General features: G+C 40.2%; 1 protein-coding gene and 2 long non-coding RNA genes across 3 annotated transcripts; 2 read left to right on the forward strand and 1 right to left on the reverse strand.

Moving 5' to 3' along the window:
• Positions 1–12,575: 12,575 nt before the first annotated feature.
• Positions 12,576–17,887, forward strand: LOC136248103 (uncharacterized). Its single transcript, XM_066039917.1, has 2 exons — positions 12,576–13,875; positions 13,941–17,887. Exons 1-2 carry the CDS (start codon positions 12,576–12,578, stop codon positions 17,885–17,887), a joined length of 5,247 nt encoding a protein of 1,748 aa, XP_065895989.1.
• A 249-nt stretch (positions 17,888–18,136) lies between these two features.
• LOC136245325 (uncharacterized) lies at positions 18,137–22,198 on the forward strand. Its single transcript, XR_010695805.1, has 3 exons — positions 18,137–18,257; positions 21,769–21,838; positions 22,029–22,198. It is a non-coding gene; the product is annotated as an uncharacterized lncRNA (long non-coding RNA).
• LOC136245331 (uncharacterized) lies at positions 21,943–22,610 on the reverse strand. The gene is made up of 2 exons (XR_010695806.1): positions 22,569–22,610; positions 21,943–22,113 (listed from the first exon to the last, which is right to left on the reverse strand). It is a non-coding gene; the product is annotated as an uncharacterized lncRNA (long non-coding RNA).

Consider the following 22,610-nt stretch of genomic DNA (forward strand, 5'->3'; position numbering starts at 1 on the left):
CCAAGCCTTATGGTGTAGGAACATACATAATATGCAGTATCTAAACTCGTGATCTGTTTTAAGTGCTATGCTTTCACAATTACAATAAAATATATACTGTATAGGTATTCAAACACATATCTAATTCCTGTTTACCATGCTAGGTAACTCAAAGGTTGCAGCACAAACAAGTTGCTGTCATGCCTTCAGTGCTGGTATAAATATATATATATATATATATATATATATATCATGCAGTACGATGGTACTGTATAGTAGGGACCACAGAGGAGTAGGTGTGGCCCATGAAATAACATCACCCAAAAACCAGCCTCAATTTTCCCTGATAACGATGAGGCAGTATTGGTTAGGTAAAACTAAACCCAAATAAGCTTTCAGATTGACCCGAAACATTTTCAACAAGTTGCTACGAAATATTTTTTTAACGGAATTTCCTACTGACTGACTGCCTGACTGCATACCTTCAGACAAGCATAACTCGATAACAGCTAAGACTGTGGCTTGATTTTTCCACTGTTCAATGTCGCTTCGGCCTGAGAGGTGCCTTTTGGCATACTGGAGTGTGTACAACGCATTCTTCATTGACTTACCAGTGTCCTCCTTTGTGTCCCATTCATCTTTGTTGACAGTGAAAAGTGTCGATTTGTAATGGTAATCGTCCATACTTTTCATAGTGGCTGTTTGATTGCAGAGGTACATTTCGAACAGTTCTCAATTCGTACTGTTATGTAACAGGTTGAACATAGCCGACAACAAAGCGTAATGGATACTTCACTTTTCAGACGATGATGGGACGCACGGCACCATTTCTTTTGGTATGCATGGATTGCAGAGGTGCTTTTTGAACAGTTCTAGATCCAAAATGCTGTGTAACAGGTTGAACCATAGCTGACAACAAGGCGTAATGGATGCTTCACTTTTCAGATGATAATTGATATAGCTGGAGCACGTGACGCCATTTCAGATGTGGTATGCATGGGTTCACCATATATTTCCAAAAAAAAAGTTAACAAATAAGTACACAGAAAAATTTGGAATGTTCAACTAGAGTAGGGACCATAGCACATTAATAAAAACAAGCTGGAGTAGTGCACAATATTAAATCACAGTAAAACAATAAGAAGTGTTATACCCCCACTACACTTCTTATTGTTTTACTGTGATTTAATATCGTGCACTACTCCAGCTTGTTTCAGTACTTTTTATTGATATGTTATGATCCCTACTCTAGTTGAAAATTCCAATTTTTTCTGTGTACTTGTATATATATATATAACTGAGCTAAAAGTTTTACAGTAAACTGTGCACCAAACTACATTTATTATGAAGGCATAAGCACATAGGTATTCAATAAGTTGATCAGTAGAATTTGTTCGGATTTTCATAAATTTCTGTCTACCTTAACATCGTGCTCATAATTTCCAGCATATTCTGGTAGCTGTACAATATGCCAGTATATAGTATAGAATACACACACTACACACATAAAAGTACTAATTATACAGTGTATTATGTAAATATACACACTTGGGTAAAAGAAAAGGCAATTCTGAAATCTGGGTAGGGCTATATTAGGTATTTTTAAGTTGTCTATGCCGGATTTGTGAAAAGGGGTCTTCCACACACACCAAATTTAACTACCTTTGACAACTCATAACTTTAGATTTAAAATAGCTATTGATTTGCAATTTGGTCAGTAGTGGGTAGTTATAGCTTAGTAGATGGAAAAAGTTTCAATTTAATATGTTTTTGAGCATTGAGTTATGGTCTTCCAAGTTTATAGAATTGGTGTGTGTGACAGACCTCTTTTTGCAAATCCAGTCTGACCTGATCTGATAAAACTGGTCTTATAGCCTTTCCTATTGAAACATACTACATAGACAAATCATAACTTATGATATGAATATTAAGGTAGCAACTTATAATATAGAACTTTGGCCAGCTTGCAGCTGCTGCATAGCACTAATACTGATGACGTAGAGCGCATTCAATAAAAGCATTGAAAGTTTTGGATTTTCAAAACTTGGATAGGTATTTGGAAAGGCTATATTATTATGAATAAGACTGGTTTTGTTAATCTGTGTCACATAATACTATACTTCTTAGCTGCAAGGTACAACAAGCACAGCACCGTATTTTGAGCATGTAATTACGTAAGCAGCCACAAAGTTATAGTTCTATTGTTTTCATTAAGTATGGCTAGTGTTTATGTGCATCCATACTTGTGCATACAATGACATAGTTAGTACATGAATTGTGTGTGTATTGGTTCTACATGCCTTTTGATGTATTATTGTAATGAATTAAAGTTATGTTTTGTTGGTGTTAAGTAAAGCATCACATAGAAACTGAAAGTGAAAACCTGTATGATAGGATGTGTGCTACCGCGCTAACTGTAAACAATGTACACTAAAGCTGTATACCTTAATTTAGCAATGGTATATTTTAAAGTATATTCCAAGTAGACAGAACATGAAATATTTATGATGTTCTGGTGTCCAATTATTTCCAATGTCCAGTCGCAGCAACACATGCAATGATTTAAATATGGGCTACTTGAAATTAAAATACTTTATGTATGTCAAATCAAAACCAATTTAAGCTCTGACCAACTGATTTTAGTAAACTTTTAATTTTTTATTTGTTGTCTATTATTGTGCTTTGTCTTGTGCAGCTCTGTTTTATGTACATACATATGTTATCTTCAGTTGTAGCTATGCACAAATTTGTGCTGTTCTAATAACTGTCATTGTCATCCATCTATGCTGCTGTGGATGCTGCAATTTGCTGATAGGAGGATGGTTTCCTTATTTCCCAGTTAGGGGGTCCATGCCCTCTTCCTCCCTCCCCATTCATCAATAAAGCTTCACAATAACAAGCTGGGAGCATATTTTTTTACTTTACGGCAGTTGGATTACACAGCTTGCATGCAGTACGTGACTCAGAATGCAACTCTTTCAGTCTGATCTAGCTAAATGCAGTTACTATAAATTAAAAAGCTGCTTAATACTGAATTTTAGTACAGCAAACTGTATCATTGAAGAAGTGTATAAGAGGATGAGAAACTTAAAATTAAGCTTACGTATAATGGTCTAAAGCCAGAGATGTATTTTACTTTACGTTACCTACAGTAACTGTTTTACCTGCATCCAAATGTGACGAAGCATCCTTCACTACACATTGTCACTTATGTGGCAGCTTAAAAGAAATAGTCAATAGAGTTTTAACAACATAGATTAATCAGTATTGTACAACCAGTTTATACAAACCAGGATAAGGTTTTAGCATTATTGGGGTTGTGCATATCAGCAGAAAACTGAATAATCTTGTAATAATATGTTTTCAGTTTGTGCAGGATATGCTTATGTGTAATATTATGTATACACACAAATAGTGTTGGACAATAAAACAGTAATTATGATATGGGTATTGATATAATTGTACCCATTGAACAGCATTTTTTTCCTTTATATTGGTAATTGAAATGCCAAAATACAATCCAATTCATCCATAGTGACTGAAGGTCTAGGATTGTGTATGTACCATAAACATTGAAAGCAAGCCATTACATTTTATTCTATTAGTTAGTACCAAATTGATTTGTAGCTTGAAAATGCTGTGGTCTTTCAGTGAAATAATTGATATTCATACGCATTCATTTATGAATTTTTGATGTATGCTCATGACTACATAATGCTAAGGGCAAATATTACTTAATAACTTCAATATTCATTAATGTGAATGGATTTTGGAAAATCAGTCTTAATGTCGCACCTTAAACAATTAAAAATATTATACAACTCACTGTGTTACCACTAAACTTGCTCAGAATATTTTATAGGATTTGTAATTCACGATACTAACTAACAATTCAAAAGTTTAAGTGCCTTATTTTTGTTCATAAATAACTGAGTTGTCAATTGTGCTTGATTTTCCAACATCCGGTCACTATTAGCTTTATTCATAGAATTCTTAATACTACCCACCACTACATACCAGCTAGATGTAAGAATGCATGTCATTAGTTATTGTGATATAGTGCATCTGTTTTTAACTGTCATTGCTATAGCTATATCTTTTATAACTATGTCAATTGGTACCTTAGGCACTTACAGTTCCTCTTAAAGTGATAACTAATAAACAGGTAAATACTTGGTATGAGTTTTATTTGTATAGCTCTAGGCTCTTGCAATTGAGAGTTACAATGTATTAACGGAATGAATTATTTTTGTGGGTTGAAGCTGGGTATTGAAAAATGCAGTCACACATGAAATAACAATATAGCCTTAGTTATAAACTTAAAATAACCCTTGAATACAAGCTAGGCTAAAATTCCCATGGGTAGCCAAACAAGATTTGTGTATACATAGTTGCTAGATCACGTGATCTCATATGGTATCACTCTGAAGATAGTATGCCACTAAATTTGAGAAGACACGCAAAGTCAAGCTCACGTCTTTACCACTATTTGATTGCTGGCTAATAGAATACAGTACTTTATCTTCCAATCAGTATTGGCAAGTCTAACCTTCTATGGCAGCTTTTCTCAGACCTTGTGGGAGCCATAAGTGAACTGGACACTAGTGCATGGCTTTATTGATGAGCTTATAGCTAATATTCATCAAATGCGGGAATTTTTAATGACTTGTTATAAGACCCCTTTCGCAGATCCTGTCATATGCAAATATGTCCATGATTTAGATGTAAAGGAAAAATATTATACTCTAAGCGATAGTGATGATGAATCAATATGATTATTGTATGTGTATTAGGAATCAACTACATGTTAAATCAGGAATACTGATTTAGCTATACAGTAGGATTGCAAACCAAATCATACACACCACAAAATTAGGTTAACATTTATATACATTTTTTCTTCTTTGTAGCTGGTATTAAGAATTCTGCAAACTGAATGGATTCAATGATCATGATAAACTGAGGCAAGGAAGTGTTTCACTGACAGACCACAAGTTACAAATTTGCACTAACAAAAAGAACCAGAAAGTCTCACTAGAAATTTGCACTACACTGTACTACACCAACAAACTTATAATGCCTTATCCCTACTTTTACAACTGCCAGGACGCATTATGTTAGCAACATATATGATAGGAACAAATCGATGAGCTGGCAATAAGAGGAGAGCAAGATGCTGGTGGCCAGGATGACAGGTTTCCATATATAGCTATAACGTTAACATGTGATATTGTGTATATTTCATTTTACAGCCAGACAACCTTTAATCAACACTGTAAATGTGACCAGATTTTACAGAACCGATCCAAATCGCACATCAGGCAAAATCAAACTAACACCACCAGTGGATAGCTACACCATCGTACTACAAGTTTTGACCCTCAGCACTACTCAAACTACACGAGGCTGGTTTTTACACACGTCTTTTCTGGGTGGTGTGGAGTGCTCAAATGGCGGTTTCAGGCCTTGTGAAGGACCTGGCTTGGCAAGAGTCAGTGGCTTACTGGTGGACAGCCTTATAATGTTGGCCAGACGTGTTCTCTGTTGATTTTGCTACATATCAGCCACTAAGGAGCCAGCACAGCCCTGTAATCTCGTGTCTGGACTCCAATCGTGGTCTGCCTCCATTTTGAGGTCTAACTTTTGCCCTCCCCACCACCCCCCAGCCTCCACCCCTTTGTGAGCACTCGTGATACTACTTCGCTCGTCCAACTGCTCAGATTTTCTATCTTATTTGGCGGGAAACTGTACAAGCAGCTACAAGTACTGGAAGTGGCTTGAAAGGTAACAGATTGATGCATCTTTTGTGTAACTTTCATACGCGTGCTTGCTATCCTTGGAGAGTTATGCTGGCTTCAATTCTTTAAAACCGTTTATCTCGGAACTTCCAATGTGCGATTTGGATCGTTTTTCCAAAATCCAGTCACATATAATACTCATCTGGCTGTAAAGGAGCCAAACACACAAAAACATACTTTGGAATCACTCCATGACCAGTGCCAGCCACCACACACTGACCAGACTTCTTTCCACTGCTCCAGGATTCTTGCCAGGTCACGTGATCTCACGTGATGCTCCAGAAATAATTTATATGTGACCAGATTTTACAGAACCGATCCAAATCGCACATCAGGCAAAATCAAACTAACACCACCAGTGGATAGCTACACCATCGTACTACAAGTTTTGACCCTCAGCACTACTCAAACTACACGAGGCTGGTTTTTACACACGTCTTTTCTGGGTGGTGTGGAGTGCTCAAATGGCGGTTTCAGGCCTTGTGAAGGACCTGGCTTGGCAAGAGTCAGTGGCTTACTGGTGGACAGCCTTATAATGTTGGCCAGACGTGTTCTCTGTTGATTTTGCTACATATCAGCCACTAAGGAGCCAGCACAGCCCTGTAATCTCGTGTCTGGACTCCAATCGTGGTCTGCCTCCATTTTGAGGTCTAACTTTTGCCCTCCCCACCACCCCCCAGCCTCCACCCCTTTGTGAGCACTCGTGATACTACTTCGCTCGTCCAACTGCTCAGATTTTCTATCTTATTTGGCGGGAAACTGTACAAGCAGCTACAAGTACTGGAAGTGGCTTGAAAGGTAACAGATTGATGCATCTTTTGTGTAACTTTCATACGCGTGCTTGCTATCCTTGGAGAGTTATGCTGGCTTCAATTCTTTAAAACCGTTTATCTCGGAACTTCCAATGTGCGATTTGGATCGTTTTTCCAAAATCCAGTCACATATAATACTCATCTGGCTGTAAAGGAGCCAAACACACAAAAACATACTTTGGAATCACTCCATGACCAGTGCCAGCCACCACACACTGACCAGACTTCTTTCCACTGCTCCAGGATTCTTGCCAGGTCACGTGATCTCACGTGATGCTCCAGAAATAATTTATTATAATACTCATCTGGCTGTAAAGGAGCCAAACACACAAAAACATACTTTGGAATCACTCCATGACCAGTGCCAGCCACCACACACTGACCAGACTTCTTTCCACTGCTCCAGGATTCTTGCCAGGTCACGTGATCTCACGTGATGCTCCAGAAATAATTTATATGTGACCAAATTTTACAGAACCGATCCAAATCGCACATCAGGCAAAATCAAACTAACACCACCAGTGGATAGCTACACCATCGTACTACAAGTTTTGACCCTCAGCACTACTCAAACTACACGAGGCTGGTTTTTACACACGTCTTTTCTGGGTGGTGTGGAGTGCTCAAATGGCGGTTTCAGGCCTTGTGAAGGACCTGGCTTGGCAAGAGTCAGTGGCTTACTGGTGGACAGCCTTATAATGTTGGCCAGACGTGTTCTCTGTTGATTTTGCTACATATCAGCCACTAAGGAGCCAGCACAGCCCTGTAATCTCGTGTCTGGACTCCAATCGTGGTCTGCCTCCATTTTGAGGTCTAACTTTTGCCCTCCCCACCACCCCCCAGCCTCCACCCCCCAGCCTCCACCCCTTTGTGAGCACTCGTGATACTACTTCGCTCGTCCAACTGCTCAGATTTTCTATCTTATTTGGCGGGAAACTGTACAAGCAGCTACAAGTACTGGAAGTGGCTTGAAAGGTAACAGATTGATGCATCTTTTGTGTAACTTTCATACGCGTGCTTGCTATCCTTGGAGAGTTATGCTGGCTTCAATTCTTTAAAACCGTTTATCTCGGAACTTCCAATGTGCGATTTGGATCGTTTTTCCAAAATCCAGTCACATATAATACTCATCTGGCTGTAAAGGAGCCAAACACACAAAAACATACTTTGGAATCACTCCATGACCAGTGCCAGCCACCACACACTGACCAGACTTCTTTCCACTGCTCCAGGATTCTTGCCAGGTCACGTGATCTCACGTGATGCTCCAGAAATAATTTATATGTGACCAGATTTTACAGAACCGATCCAAATCGCACATCAGGCAAAATCAAACTAACACCACCAGTGGATAGCTACACCATCGTACTACAAGTTTTGACCCTCAGCACTACTCAAACTACACGAGGCTGGTTTTTACACACGTCTTTTCTGGGTGGTGTGGAGTGCTCAAATGGCGGTTTCAGGCCTTGTGAAGGACCTGGCTTGGCAAGAGTCAGTGGCTTACTGGTGGACAGCCTTATAATGTTGGCCAGACGTGTTCTCTGTTGATTTTGCTACATATCAGCCACTAAGGAGCCAGCACAGCCCTGTAATCTCGTGTCTGGACTCCAATCGTGGTCTGCCTCCATTTTGAGGTCTAACTTTTGCCCTCCCCACCACCCCCCAGCCTCCACCCCTTTGTGAGCACTCGTGATACTACTTCGCTCGTCCAACTGCTCAGATTTTCTATCTTATTTGGCGGGAAACTGTACAAGCAGCTACAAGTACTGGAAGTGGCTTGAAAGGTAACAGATTGATGCATCTTTTGTGTAACTTTCATACGCGTGCTTGCTATCCTTGGAGAGTTATGCTGGCTTCAATTCTTTAAAACCGTTTATCTCGGAACTTCCAATGTGCGATTTGGATCGTTTTTCCAAAATCCAGTCACATATAATACTCATCTGGCTGTAAAGGAGCCAAACACACAAAAACATACTTTGGAATCACTCCATGACCAGTGCCAGCCACCACACACTGACCAGACTTCTTTCCACTGCTCCAGGATTCTTGCCAGGTCACGTGATCTCACGTGATGCTCCAGAAATAATTTATTATAATACTCATCTGGCTGTAAAGGAGCCAAACACACAAAAACATACTTTGGAATCACTCCATGACCAGTGCCAGCCACCACACACTGACCAGACTTCTTTCCACTGCTCCAGGATTCTTGCCAGGTCACGTGATCTCACGTGATGCTCCAGAAATAATTTATATGTGACCAGATTTTACAGAACCGATCCAAATCGCACATCAGGCAAAATCAAACTAACACCACCAGTGGATAGCTACACCATCGTACTACAAGTTTTGACCCTCAGCACTACTCAAACTACACGAGGCTGGTTTTTACACACGTCTTTTCTGGGTGGTGTGGAGTGCTCAAATGGCGGTTTCAGGCCTTGTGAAGGACCTGGCTTGGCAAGAGTCAGTGGCTTACTGGTGGACAGCCTTATAATGTTGGCCAGACGTGTTCTCTGTTGATTTTGCTACATATCAGCCACTAAGGAGCCAGCACAGCCCTGTAATCTCGTGTCTGGACTCCAATCGTGGTCTGCCTCCATTTTGAGGTCTAACTTTTGCCCTCCCCACCACCCCCCAGCCTCCACCCCCCAGCCTCCACCCCTTTGTGAGCACTCGTGATACTACTTCGCTCGTCCAACTGCTCAGATTTTCTATCTTATTTGGCGGGAAACTGTACAAGCAGCTACAAGTACTGGAAGTGGCTTGAAAGGTAACAGATTGATGCATCTTTTGTGTAACTTTCATACGCGTGCTTGCTATCCTTGGAGAGTTATGCTGGCTTCAATTCTTTAAAACCGTTTATCTCGGAACTTCCAATGTGCGATTTGGATCGTTTTTCCAAAATCCAGTCACAAATGTTCAGTTACCATAGATTTATTGAATTACAGTTCTCTTGCCATTTCTGTAACCATTTAGTGTCACTACTGCACAGCCATTGTTACTAATTTCAGAACGAGTCTCCAGGACCAGGCCCGTAGCCAGGGGGGGTTCGGGGGGTTCTGAAGAACCGCCCTCTTGGAAAAAAGGTCCACAATTTCAGTAAAAGGTCCACAATTTTAGCAAAAAGGTCCACAATTTTAGTATACAAGTCCAAATTTTCAGGAGCAAAAGTCCATTAGCTACAGTTTACTAGATACCACTATAATAAGAAGCTAAAATAAGTGCTCCGAGTAACTCATTCAATGCTTGCATTAAATGCAATGCAAGATCGAGATACTCTAATAGAGCAGTCAACCACTCTAATAGAACAATCACTCTAATAGAACAGTCACAATTACATTTTCTTTTAAAAGCTACTTAATTTACATGTAGATTGTCTAAACCGAGCTTTCATTAAAATATAAGATTTTGGTGGACAAGCCCCTCCATGCAGAGCCCACAAATAGCATCCATGCTTCAACTCCATGCAATGTGTAAATTTCATTGTTTAAGACACCCTTTGTTCTGCTACACTGCCCCTGTTGATCATGGCAGAGTGCTCAATCTTTCCCATTCTTATTCATTGTGACATTCCAATATATTATATTTAGACACATGCATGTGCAGATGGTATAATTACAGTAGCAGTAGAGATATTTTTCCAGATATCATTCATACAGCTGGTCTTCAGCTTACCTAAAAAAATTGTTATTTTTATTGACTGAAATGCCACTAAATTCAACCTTTTAGTATCTGTTTTCAAAAAATTTTCTGGGGGGGCATGCCCCCAGACCCCCCTAGATTGGGTGTGCTTCGCACACCCAGTCTCAGTACCTTTATTAATCATCATGCAAGTAAAGGTCCACTTTTGGTCAAAAAGAACCCCCCTTTCAAAATTCCTGGCTACGGGCCTGCACTCTCTCAGCTCTTGATCAATTGCACATTAATTGTGGATACTTCCGGTGAAGGTAATATCTCTCCCCTTTAAGATTCTGCTATCAAACTTTAGAGAAGCTTGCCAAAAATTACATAATACAATTATCTCAATGAGGTGATTAAAGAGATGTTAATCAACTCTGGTATTTATAAACTGTTTGTGACACTTGATTGCACGTGGGATAGAATTTAGTTAACATGTACTCATATAATTTCACCAGGTACAGTGAAGTACCTCTATTTTGTAGTAACTTAGACAATAGCTTTAGCACTGTACGTAGCTACTACAACGAATGTACCAGATATGACTTGCACAGTAATGAATTTGTCTGTAGATTAGGAAACAATGTTAATACCTATCTTCCCCTGTATTTTAATGTTACCAACTAATTACAGTAGTAGCATTGTGCTTATTTCTTGGTATTCATGTGATGTTGAAGAATGGCTTTCTGGAGAGGTGGAAGTTGCAAGATTAGGAGGAATTGATTGCTGCAGCTGTTGTTGTTCTGGTGACTCAAAGCTGCAACAACCCTTACCAATGGAGGCACACAGAATAGACTAACAAGTGCTACTATCAGCAGTATTCACAGTTGGTGGTATGCTCTGTTTTGGTCTATTCTCTCCTTCATTTGGTGATACTGTAAAGTGTGGTTTAAGCTGACCACGTACAGAACTGTTTGATTCCATGACATATTCTTCATTACAGCTGCACTTGCTTGTCTCACTTTGATTAACACTGAAACAAACAAAACATAGTACAGAGAGAAATAATTGATGTGTAAGTTACACATTATACAGTGAAGAGAATTTCAGTCTTTTTTACAATACAGTTTATAATTGTTTTTTGTACAAATCGTGAGCTACCTCTAAAAACTAGGCACCCAAATAAGCCACCCATGCAGTCAATACTACTATCTCTGCTGTCACTAAGTGTAGAATTAATAGAGATTTAATACTGTTACTTAATTTAGTCAATTTTTAACCAGGCGTACGCCCACAGCCGCCGAAGGCCGGCTGTGGGCGTGCGCCTGGTTTACTGAAATTGTTTTCGTAAAAGTGTGTGTGTGTACCTACAGTATCTATCTACCTATCTACCTGTTTGTCCGTACGCACCCACGTGAGCAAAATCGTTTAATAACGATAAAAGCAGCTTTTACGTAAGAAGTAAAAGTGAAATGAAGTCTGTATTAAACTTCTGCACAGGTGAACTTTGCTCTGAGGTGGTTTCTTTTCGGCGGACTGAAATACGGGTGTGGTGACTTTCCTCAGACTACCTTCCCCTTGAGGTTTTCAGGCATTTAGCAACTGAAAAACAACGGTGCAGGCCTCGTACACTGCCAGGAATAGCCTATCGCTTCGAGTTGAAAGGGGGCGTATCCCTTACGTACGCGAACGAAAATGAAGAGCAGCTTTGAGGCTTTGTCGAGAGAATTTGTGGGAAAAAACACGTTAGTCACACTATAAAACAGTTTAGAAGATAGTTTTGTGCGTAATATGTTGGTAAAAGCGGTTTATTTAACAAACGCTTCCTTAGCAGTGCCATAGATTCTTTATACCCTGGGTGTGTAAAGGATCGGCTATTGTTAGAATTGATTTGTATTTATTATAGGTTTAACTTTGTTAGTGTAATTAGGATATAGGTTTTCGGTACGCATGTTTCAATCACGTGATAAAAAATGGCTGCCATGTAAGTGACCTCGTGTTCGTCGTGAGTTTCGGGCTGTTAGTTTTCGAAGATAAATCACAACATCTGGCGCCCAACGTGGGGCACGAGTAGGATTAACTGCTGTACGACTTCAACTAGAAGCAGCCCGGAGGAAGTTGATAGGCGATTCGACTTTTGATGAGACTCCTGCTGAACCGACTTCAGAACACTTTGTGTAGAAGATTCCTTCGTCATTTAAGGCTGCCTTTGCCACAATCAATCTTCTGAACCACCTGCTAAAACGCTGTTGTACCGTGGCGAACTCTAATCTAACGGTACCAGTAAAGGCAAGCCTGACTACATTCAATTAGTGCTGTTTTTTTTGTGTGTTTTTCGTTTAGAGATTCGCCTGGTAATACTATGTCTGATGAGAGATCGCGTGCTATACGTGGAGGCCATCGTGGTGTCATCACAAAGCTTGTTCGTGAAGCTGAGGAAATTACTAATAAAGCGGACCCTTTAGACTCAACGCAACGGATCAGACTTAGTGTGATTAAACAGCAACTGGATGTCAAGTTGAATTTGTTGAGTGACATGGACAAGGAGATTCTCACTCGTTGTGAATTGGATGCTATTGTTAATGAACTTGAAGAATCGGAAGCAGTCACTGCTAATATAATTAGTTGTAAGCAGAAGATTGAAGAGAAGTTAACAGTAGTTACTCCGGTTACTAGCACTCCCGTGTCACCCATGTTGCATGCTTCATTGCCACCCCCTTCTTCTATTGCCGTGGCAAAACCTCGACTGCCTAGATTGCAACTTCCCAGATTTAAGGGTGATGTCAAGAATTGGCCAGCATTCTGGGATTCTTTCAAATCGGCTGTCCATGAGAATACAGAATTATCGAAGGTGGATAAGTTTAATTACTTAAATTCATTGTTAGAAGGCACAGCCTTAAAGTGTATTCAGGGGCTTACATTGACTGATGACCATTATGACACTGCCATTGGTATGCTAAGAGAAAGATTTGGGGACCCCCAACAAATAATATGTTCTCATATGGAAGGGTTAATTAAAATTCCTAATTGCACAAGTGATCGCTCTGGTGCACTTCGTACAGTATATGACAAGATAATGGTCAACATTCGAGGCTTAGAGGCACTAGGAGTTACGTCGGACCAGTATGGAAGCTTCTTGATTCCAGTCATAATGACTAAACTACCAGATGAGATTCGTTTAAGAATTGCCCGTGAAGCCGGTAGAAATGCTTGGAAGATCAACCCCTTACTTGACATTTTGAAACAGGAAGTAGAGGCTAGGGAAGTGAGCGAAGGGTCTACCATTAGTACGATGAAGAACCCTGTTGCCCAGCCACCGCGGCGTGAACCCTCTTCCACGGGTAGTGCATTGATTGCCAATAATTACGGGATGCATTGTGTTTATTGTAATGGTGAACACTACTCAGCTTCTTGTTCTACAGTAACCAGTGTAAGGGATCGTAAAGACATACTTCTGAAGGCTGGTCGTTGTTTTAATTGCTTAAGGGCTAAACATAAGTCAAAGGAATGCAATAACCAGAGGACCTGTAGACACTGTCACCGTCGGCACCACCAATCAATATGTGAACGGGCACCCCCTGCAGTGAACACTGGCAGTGGTGGTACTGATTTACGCTTAACTGACAAGTCAACTGTTGATACAAGTATCGAAGGTGTCACAAGTACGACTAACTCTAACAGGTCCCCATTCAGAGTCCGTATAGTAATGAAACCTTCAACATTACAGCCTACACCTCACCTGTTATCTGCTGTCCACTTCCTCGTTTGGTTGATCCAAGTGCTTTCAGTCACCTTGCAGGGTTGCAATTAGCTGATGCCAGTGATTCTACACAGCAAATTGATATTCTAATTGGATCTGACTATTACTGGTCTGTAGTGACAGGAGAGACAATCGTCGGTAACCATGGTCCGGTAGCAGTGAATAGCAGGTTGGGTTGGCTCCTTTCGGGACCCTCAGGCAATAGTGATACTGTGAACTTCACACATTGTAATGTAATAGTGAACTGTGATGACTTAGTGAAAGTAAGTAAGAATGATGACCTTGTCAACACTTTAAGGAGTTTTTGGGACACCGAATCAATTGGAGTATTAGATGATTCCCAGGATTTGGCTGACGAAGATGGTTTTCTAGTCGGATTGAAGTTTTGCCATAGCCGCTATGAAGTAAACCTGCCTTGGAGGGAATCTGGTCCATCTATTCCTGATCACTTTGACCTTTGCTTGGGTCGATTGCGGCATCTTCATTCTCGATTATTGAAATCACCTGAGCTCCTCGAGAGGTATCACACAATTATCCAAGACCAAATAAGTAAGGGAATAGTTGAGTTAGTCCCTGATGATTCACGAGTAGCTACGGCAACAAGTAACACAGTACATTACCTCCCTCACCATGGGGTAATACGTCAGGACAAGCAGACCACTAAACTAAGAGTGGTATATGATGGTTCAGCAAAGACTAGAATGGATCCTTTATCGCTGAATGATTTCCTTAAGACAGGCCCAAATATGATTCCTCGACTATTTGATGTCCTTGTGAAGTTCCGTTGGCAGACGATAGCAGTAACTGCAGACATTGAGCAAGCCTTTTTAATGGTATCTATTGCACCCCAAGATCGAGATGTTTTACGTTTCTTATGGTTTACGGACCCTCTTGATGCTGCTAGTGATATTATTACATTGCGATTTGCTCAGCTGGTTTTTGGTCTACGTCCTTCCCCAGCTATTTTGGGTTCAGTCATATCGAAACATCTTGATAACTATCAGTCTCAATATCCTCAACTAATTCAGTCTATTAAGAACTCATTTTATGTCGACGATTTTATCTCTGGGGGAGCCACTGTTGAGGAGGTCTTTAATACCTACGTGGTTGCCAAGAATGTTATGGCTGAAGGAGGCTTCAACTTGAGAAAATGGGCTTCAAATTCACCAGAATTGATATCAAGGATTATCAATGCTGAATCTAGTTCATGTACTGATGCTACTCCAGGCCAGTCGAGTGGAGGAGATAAGTCACTTCAGTTTATTGTTGGGAGTGGTGACCCTCAGTCCAAGTTGCTTGGGGTGGGTTGGGACAGCTGTTCAGATGAGCTTCATTTCAATTTCTTAGAATTGACTGACCAAGCAAGCAAATTTCCTCCAAGCAGAAGATCATTGTTGAAGGTCACGGCAAGTATATTTGACCCCTTGGGTATACTTAGCCCCTTTGTGGTCAAGTTAAAAATTTTGTTTCAGACATTGTGTTGTCAATGCACCGATTGGGATCAGCCGTTAGAGGGTGAGTGTTTAAGAGAATGGAACAAATTTTTGTCTGAGTTCCGTATCTTAAATGGAGCTCGAGTACCACGATGCTACTTCCAGAAGGGACGGGTTTTACGTCTCAGTGAGCTGCATGGATTCAGTGACGCCTCTGAGCACGCCTATGCTGCTGTTTTGTATTTAAGAAATGTCTACATGGATGGTACCATCTCTATTAGCCTGGTTGCATCAAAGACACGAGTGACGCCGGTCAAGAAACAGTCGATTCCGCGTCTTGAATTGTTAGGTGCCTTGATACTAACACGACTAGTAAACGCCGTGCTTGGGAAACTCCCAATGCAGCTAACCCCTACTTACTGGGTTGATTCGACTGCAGCTCTATTTTGGATTAAAAATCACAGACCATGGAAGCAGTATGTTTCAAGAAGAGTTGCTGAAATTCGTTCTCATACCTCACCAAGTCAGTGGAAGCATTGTCCAGGAGTTCTTAACCCCGCTGATCTTCCATCTCGTGGATTAGGGGCTCAGAAGTTGTTGGATTCTGCCCTATGGTGGGGAGGCCCACCATATTTGAAGTCCTCAGAGAGTGAGTGGCCTGAACTTATCAACCCTCAACCTAATGATCATACTCTTGCTGAACTGGCCAAGAACCCGGCTCAAGATACAACACATGTGTTGACTACTGTTGCTTGCAATGGCTTGCTAAACCTGAACAATATAATTGACTGCCAGAAATTCAGCAAATGGAGTGTATTACTCAGGGTTACTGCTCGAGTACTGAGATTTATAGAAACATGTAAGGGTACTCCACTCAAGGCTCTCAATGTACAATATAGTAATGATTCTGAGTTGGAGGCAGCAGAGTTGGAGAGGGCTGAAACACTATGGATTCGTTCCATTCAAGGGGAGGCCTTTGAGAATGAGATTAAGTACTTGAAGAGCAACTCTGTTCATGGTAAGCCATTGTATGTTGAACAATTTGGTCTCTATCTAGATAAACAAATTCTGAAGTGCAAGGGGAGACTTGGCAATGCATTATTAGCTGCGACTGAGAGGCACCCTATTTTGTTACCCACCAAGCACCCATTCGTCAAGCTACTTGTGATGGAGGTACATAGTCGAGTGAAGCATGGGGGAGTGAATACTACTCTTGTAGCCACACGCGAGAGGTACTGGATCTTGAAGGGTAGGCAGTTGGTTAAAGGAATCATAAGAAGATGTGTAATGTGTAAAAGGATGGAAGGTCCTCCTTATGGCTTGCAGCCCTCTCCTGATCTTCCAGAGTTCAGAGTATCAGACAGTCCTCCCTTTACTCACACCGGGCTAGACTTTGCAGGCCCTTTGTATGTTCGAGAGTTAAGAAATTCAGACGTTTCTTCCAAAGTCTACATTTGTTTGTTCACGTGCGCATCTACCCATGCAATTCACTTGGAGCTTACTCGTTCTCTTAATGTCGACACTTTTTTGCTGGCGTTTCGTAGGTTTGTTGGTAGGCGTGGCTTGCCAGCTACTTTAATCTCAGACAACGCAAAGACCTTTAAGTCTTCATCAAGAGAAATCAGTTCGATTTGTCGAGCTGCTGAGGTGTTGCAGTACTTGAGTAACCAGCGTACCACTTGGAAATTTATTGTGGCCAAGTCCCCTTGGTGGGGAGGCTTTTATGAACGGATGGTACAAACAGTGAAGAGACCCCTGAGGAAGATAATAGGAAGGTCAAATTTGCGATATGATGAACTGAACACCATCCTTATTGAAGTGGAGTCTGTGATTAATTGTCGTCCTTTGACCTTCGTATATGATGACAACGAAGGGGTGAGTTATGCCTTGACCCCATCACATTTACTGTATGGGCGACGGATGGCTGTTTCCCCATGTGCAGGACACTATGAAGTTGTTAGTACTAATGCTGCTCTGACAAGAAGGTCAAGGAATCACAAGCACGTACTCAATCAGATAATAAACAGTTGGAGGAAAGACTACCTACTTAGTCTACGTGAAGTACGGACAAGTAAGCTCAGTGGATCAGGCTCTTCTGTTCGAGTTGGAGATGTTGTAATATTAAAGGACGAACATATTAAAAGAGCTTTTTGGAAATTTGCTAAGGTAATTGAGCTTCTAAAGGGATCAGATGGAATTGCTAGAGCAGCTTTAATTAATGTGTCAACAGGAAGTGGACCCCCCAAGATATTGAAGAGGAGCACACGTCATCTAATTCCCATTGAGGTTGCTTGTTCAGAAGAAATTCAATCTGATGTTCCTCCCACAGTTGTAACAGATGGCTCGCTTGTTAATGATTCGGATAAAATGGCTGAAGGTGCAAATGATACTGAAGTCCCTCAACAGGATGACAATTCCAGGCTGCGTAGACAAGCTGCAATCAGGGGGGAACAGACACGAAGAACCTGGACTGGACATTGACAGTGTTTGCTCCCATCTGTGACCAAACAGGGGGAGTGTGTTAGAATTGATTTGTATTTATTATAGGTTTAATTTTGTTAGTGTAATTAGGATATAGGTTTTCGGTACGCATGTTTCAATCACGTGATAAAAAATGGCTGCCATGTAAGTGACCTCGTGTTCGTCGTGAGTTTCGGGCTGTTAGTTTTCGAAGATAAATCACAACAGCTATCGTTTTGTTCACCTAAGTTGAGTCCATAAGCGCCTCATAAAAATAATTACATATGTATGAGTCAGCATTATAAAGCGATTTCGTGACATCATGGACGAGAGAAGCATGAACAGAAGCAGTAAACTGTCTAATAAGCTGAGTTGATTGCCATTGTTTGAGGTACAATGTGTGCATTTGTATTACCAAGTACTATGTTTTTCCTGTTTCTTGTCTACCCCTGAGAATAGTATATGAACAGAACATGGCTTACAATTCAGCCTTAAGTGATCAACATTAGGGCTTAGAAAATGTTAGGTACAACATAGTGTACTGCCATTAGGCCATGCAGGTAAACTTGATACTTGTTTCTCAACCATGGTATGGGCCCATGGATTCTATTTTGGAGGGAGGTCATTTTATATATGTACACTCGGCTGCAGGTTCGAGGCTACCTAGGTCCAGTCATGAATTTTTTCTCCTTTCTGCAACTTTTCAAACACACCTTATGTAGCTAATGTCTTTGTATCTAATGTCTTTGTATCTAATGTCTTTGTATCTAATGTCTTTGAGCAGGCTGTAGGACCAGGTGTCCTACAGACCTTCAGCACTTGTGTTGTGAAGCTTTTATTTTAATAAAAAAATAAATAAAAATTAACACCTATCGATGCTAACCCCATACTGCCCATACAGGCAGCTAGGGTGGCAATCAAGTGGGGATTTAACAAAGCAAATGTTACCTGCTGGAATACTGCTGCTACCTGTAAACCCATTTATTGTCATTAGATACAAAATAGAAAATTTATTGCAGTGGCCTACACCTGGCACTGCTGGCAGGATATTTTATTGGTAGCTAAACCCCAAATCTCACCTACCAAGCCTGTACTGGGGGTTACGGATGATAGGTGCAGTGTTCATGTTGAACAAAATACTCACAAACCACTGCAAAAGCAGGTTATCCACTATGCAGAAATTAGCGGATCAAAATACGAGTGCATGTGATTAATAAAATTTGAGGCAGGAGGATGTAAGTAATGCAGTTAGGAATGAGAAACAATTAATCTGGCCTTAGAGTGTACATTGATTTTGGGGTCATGCAACTTACAGCTAAATGTGCTGTACTGCCATGCTTTATTAGACTTGTGATTGTAGCTCTTGAAATGACTAAGGTTTACAAACTAAGTGTATATAGCAGTCTTGTAGTTAGAGAATGAGGAAGTCAACTAGGGTAGCAACCCACCCAGCTAAACTGGAGAACAAATACCAGCTGTTCATGTCTTTGAAGGTCTAAGTAGGACTTTGGGTGCTCACACCTTCATCTGTGAGACATGCATGGTACAGCCTCCTGCAGATGACTAGTCCTGCCCCAGGAAGATCTGCTGGCGCTGACTCGAAGCACCTGAGTGGCACACAGGTGTCCCAGTGCTGGTTCACTGGGTGGGTGTGACTGCTAGTGGCAGCTAAAGGTTTGCTTTGTGTGTGTGTGTATTGTGTACCTGTTAGTCTTGCATAACCAGACCAGTGTTTTAATGTAAAGGCTGACAAGCTGAAAAGGGTTTGCTACAGACATGGGTCTCAGTACACGAGTAAACTAGCTAATACTTCAGTACAAATTTGAAAGTACTGGCTTTATCTCAAATTTCTCAATGTATTTGTAAGTTTTTTGCTAAGTACATAAAGTACTTATAAGTATTTTAAGCACTTTTAAAGTATTGTGTACTTTGTATGCATGTGTATACTAAGTAAGATTGGAAAACACTAGAAGAATTCATGAAGTTATATATTATACTTCTACAGCAAATGACATGTGAGTTATGGGTGCTAATTTACAGTGTGATAGGTTGTCGTCATAATTTCCATGTTAAAACAGCTCGCTTCAGCACATGGAGGAGTACAGGAAAAGTACTATATCTTATTTGTCAGTTCATGGTGAATAGATTAGTAGCTTGTTTCGGTCATGATTCATTAAGCACCTGGAACTAATTTGCCATATTGTTGCTGTACAAATTATCAACTGTTCCAACTGTGTAGTGCTATAACTCAAAGACCACTCATCTTACAAGGCCGAAACTTTGACACCCACTCCTTTGTTACAAAAATGGAATTCGAGAAATGTGCAAAGCTTTTGCTCAGTCAGTTGCATTCAGCATGAAATGACAAATCCATACATGTGCTTGTTGCCATTTTGAGTGGTGTAATCAACACTTCATATTTCCTGCTGGGTGTTGTCACAATTTGCCTATTGGAAGTGTACCAGACCCTTTTAGCACGGGAACTTATAATCTCTAATTGATATGCCTTTGCACTGAAATAGTGGTGTGGCAGCAGGAGACTTTGTATGTGTGTCTCAGTAATAATCCATGCCAATAGCATCGCAAAAGAATGGTGCAATCTATGTACATGTCACACTTCCAGTTTTTTGGTTTTTTTTCGGACACTATTGTGGTCAAATTAGTCTAGTGTGATTATATTCCTGCTGCAATTTTAATATCACTGCAAATGTATAAAGTGCTCCCAGTCATTTTCAGCTAAAAGATGATTTAGGAAATTAGGACAATACTGAGCATGACAGTTCAATTTATAAAGCGTCACTGCGTCATGCATCAAGTTTCATACCACAAGTTGCTGCAGAGATTTATAGATGTATTCCACACATTATGGAATTTTTCATTTATTGACCAGTGAAATAAAGAATATGCTGGTGTGAATGCCAATCTAATGCAATAAATTATCTGTATTATCTATACAACAGGTAAGGTTTATAACTAACGATTGGTTAGTAGGCATGTTTCAAAGTCAGTTTACAAACGACATAAATAAAATTAATGTGTTTTGCTTCATGCATATTTACAAAATTCTTACTGATAAATGAGCTTGGCTCCAACCATGCAAAAACATCACACATCCCTAATAAGTGGGCGTAGCTCACAAAAGAAGTTGGCTTGCTGTTAGACTATAGACTACAACTCTTATGATAAGAGTGCATTTATATAATCACATGGATTTTAATACCAATCAATTAGTGGGTGTGGCTCCATATGTATAAGCCTGCAGGCAGTAACTGTCGCAAAGACAGAGCTGTCACTCCTATTTAAATATTATCAATACTAGAAAAACGATATAATATTATTTATACAATTTTTGAAGTCCAGCTTCGTTAAATACATAATATCAGTCTTATTATAATTCTCAGCAGCAACCTACATACATTGATTCATGCATACCTGCAGACTGCAATACACCTACAGCTACTGATAATTGCATGACTACATATGCCTATAGAACACCACTGCATACATAGTAGTGCGATTATATATTGTTACTGTATTTACAAAATTAAGGTGTACCATGCTACTATTAAAGTGCAATGATGATATCAGTAGTCATACTATCTCCTACTTTTCATAACTACACGTGATACATGCATGTCTACGTGTATAAATATGTGAATTTGGCTACAGTGGAACCTCTTTTAATGGACCCTCCCTGTAAAGGACACTGTACATTTAACCTCCTTATAAAGGACAGTTACTGAAGTCCCTATAGACCTTTATACAATTTTACCTCTGAAAGAGGACAACCTCCTTATAACAGTAAAATTTCACCAAAATTGGTTGGTCCCAAAGTGTCCGTTAAATAGAGGTTCCACTGTATACTGTTTGTAACTGCTTTACTAGAGTATCTCAATATATAGGTACTTGTGTTTTAGTGGAAGTACAGCTGTGTGGTTGAGGAAACATTGAACATGAGTTAAACGCATGCATGTACGTAATGTCGAGAATGACTGGTTGTTCAGTATGTTTTACTCTAAATTAAAATTGATTGTTGTTAATTGACATTACAAACCCACTGCGATAATTCTCAATCCTTTCACTATTCTTTAACATAATTATACATAATTTGTATGAGCAGAATAATTACAATAGTTGTTTTGTTTGTTCTTACTAATTGCAGTGTCTGGTCAGACTGATGATCACTCCGAATACAGCAGCAAATGGCCAGTACATCATTCAAACATCATGAAGAAAGAGTTTTCATTCTAAAGATATGACAAAAATGTATTTATAGTGTATTTAACCATAAAATTACTTTAAACCAACAACAGTTACGGGTTTAAAATTAACTGATGCGTTGCCAGTACTAGTGCAGGTGTGCGTAATAAACATGAAAAGGGTCTAAGTAACTTAGGTACCTCCAAGAATCCACCAAAAAAACTTCACACCACAGGGGTCTAATTAATTTAGTAACCAGATGGCCTTGTGTCATGGCGCCTGAGCGAAGCAAAGGTGCTACTACAGGGCCTGATCATGTGGTACACAGTAAGTACTGTTAAGTTGGTCTCAAAAAAAAACTACTGTGTTGACCGGTAATGGTCATGCAGCCTTCCAAAATGAAGAGACAAACAATAGCAATGATGTTGCTGGTACACATTTGCTTTGGTTGGAATGATTGTGGCACAGCCATGTAAATACTGGAGAACACATTAATACTTACGTAGCTGGTGAGCAGGCAATGTGTTTAAAGTTCTGCACATCC

Source organism: Dysidea avara, chromosome 2 (genome assembly GCF_963678975.1).
Source record: "Dysidea avara chromosome 2, odDysAvar1.4, whole genome shotgun sequence".
Classification (NCBI taxonomy): Eukaryota; Metazoa; Porifera; class Demospongiae; order Dictyoceratida; family Dysideidae; genus Dysidea; species Dysidea avara.

Coding starts and splice junctions, on each gene's coding strand:
- LOC136248103 (XM_066039917.1), top strand. CDS start 12,576: ATGTCTGATGAGAGATCGCGTGCTATACGTGGAGGCCATCGTGGTGTC. Junction 13,876..13,940: donor AAGTATCGAAGGTGTCACAA/GTACGACTAACT, acceptor TCAACATTACAG/CCTACACCTCACCTGTTATC.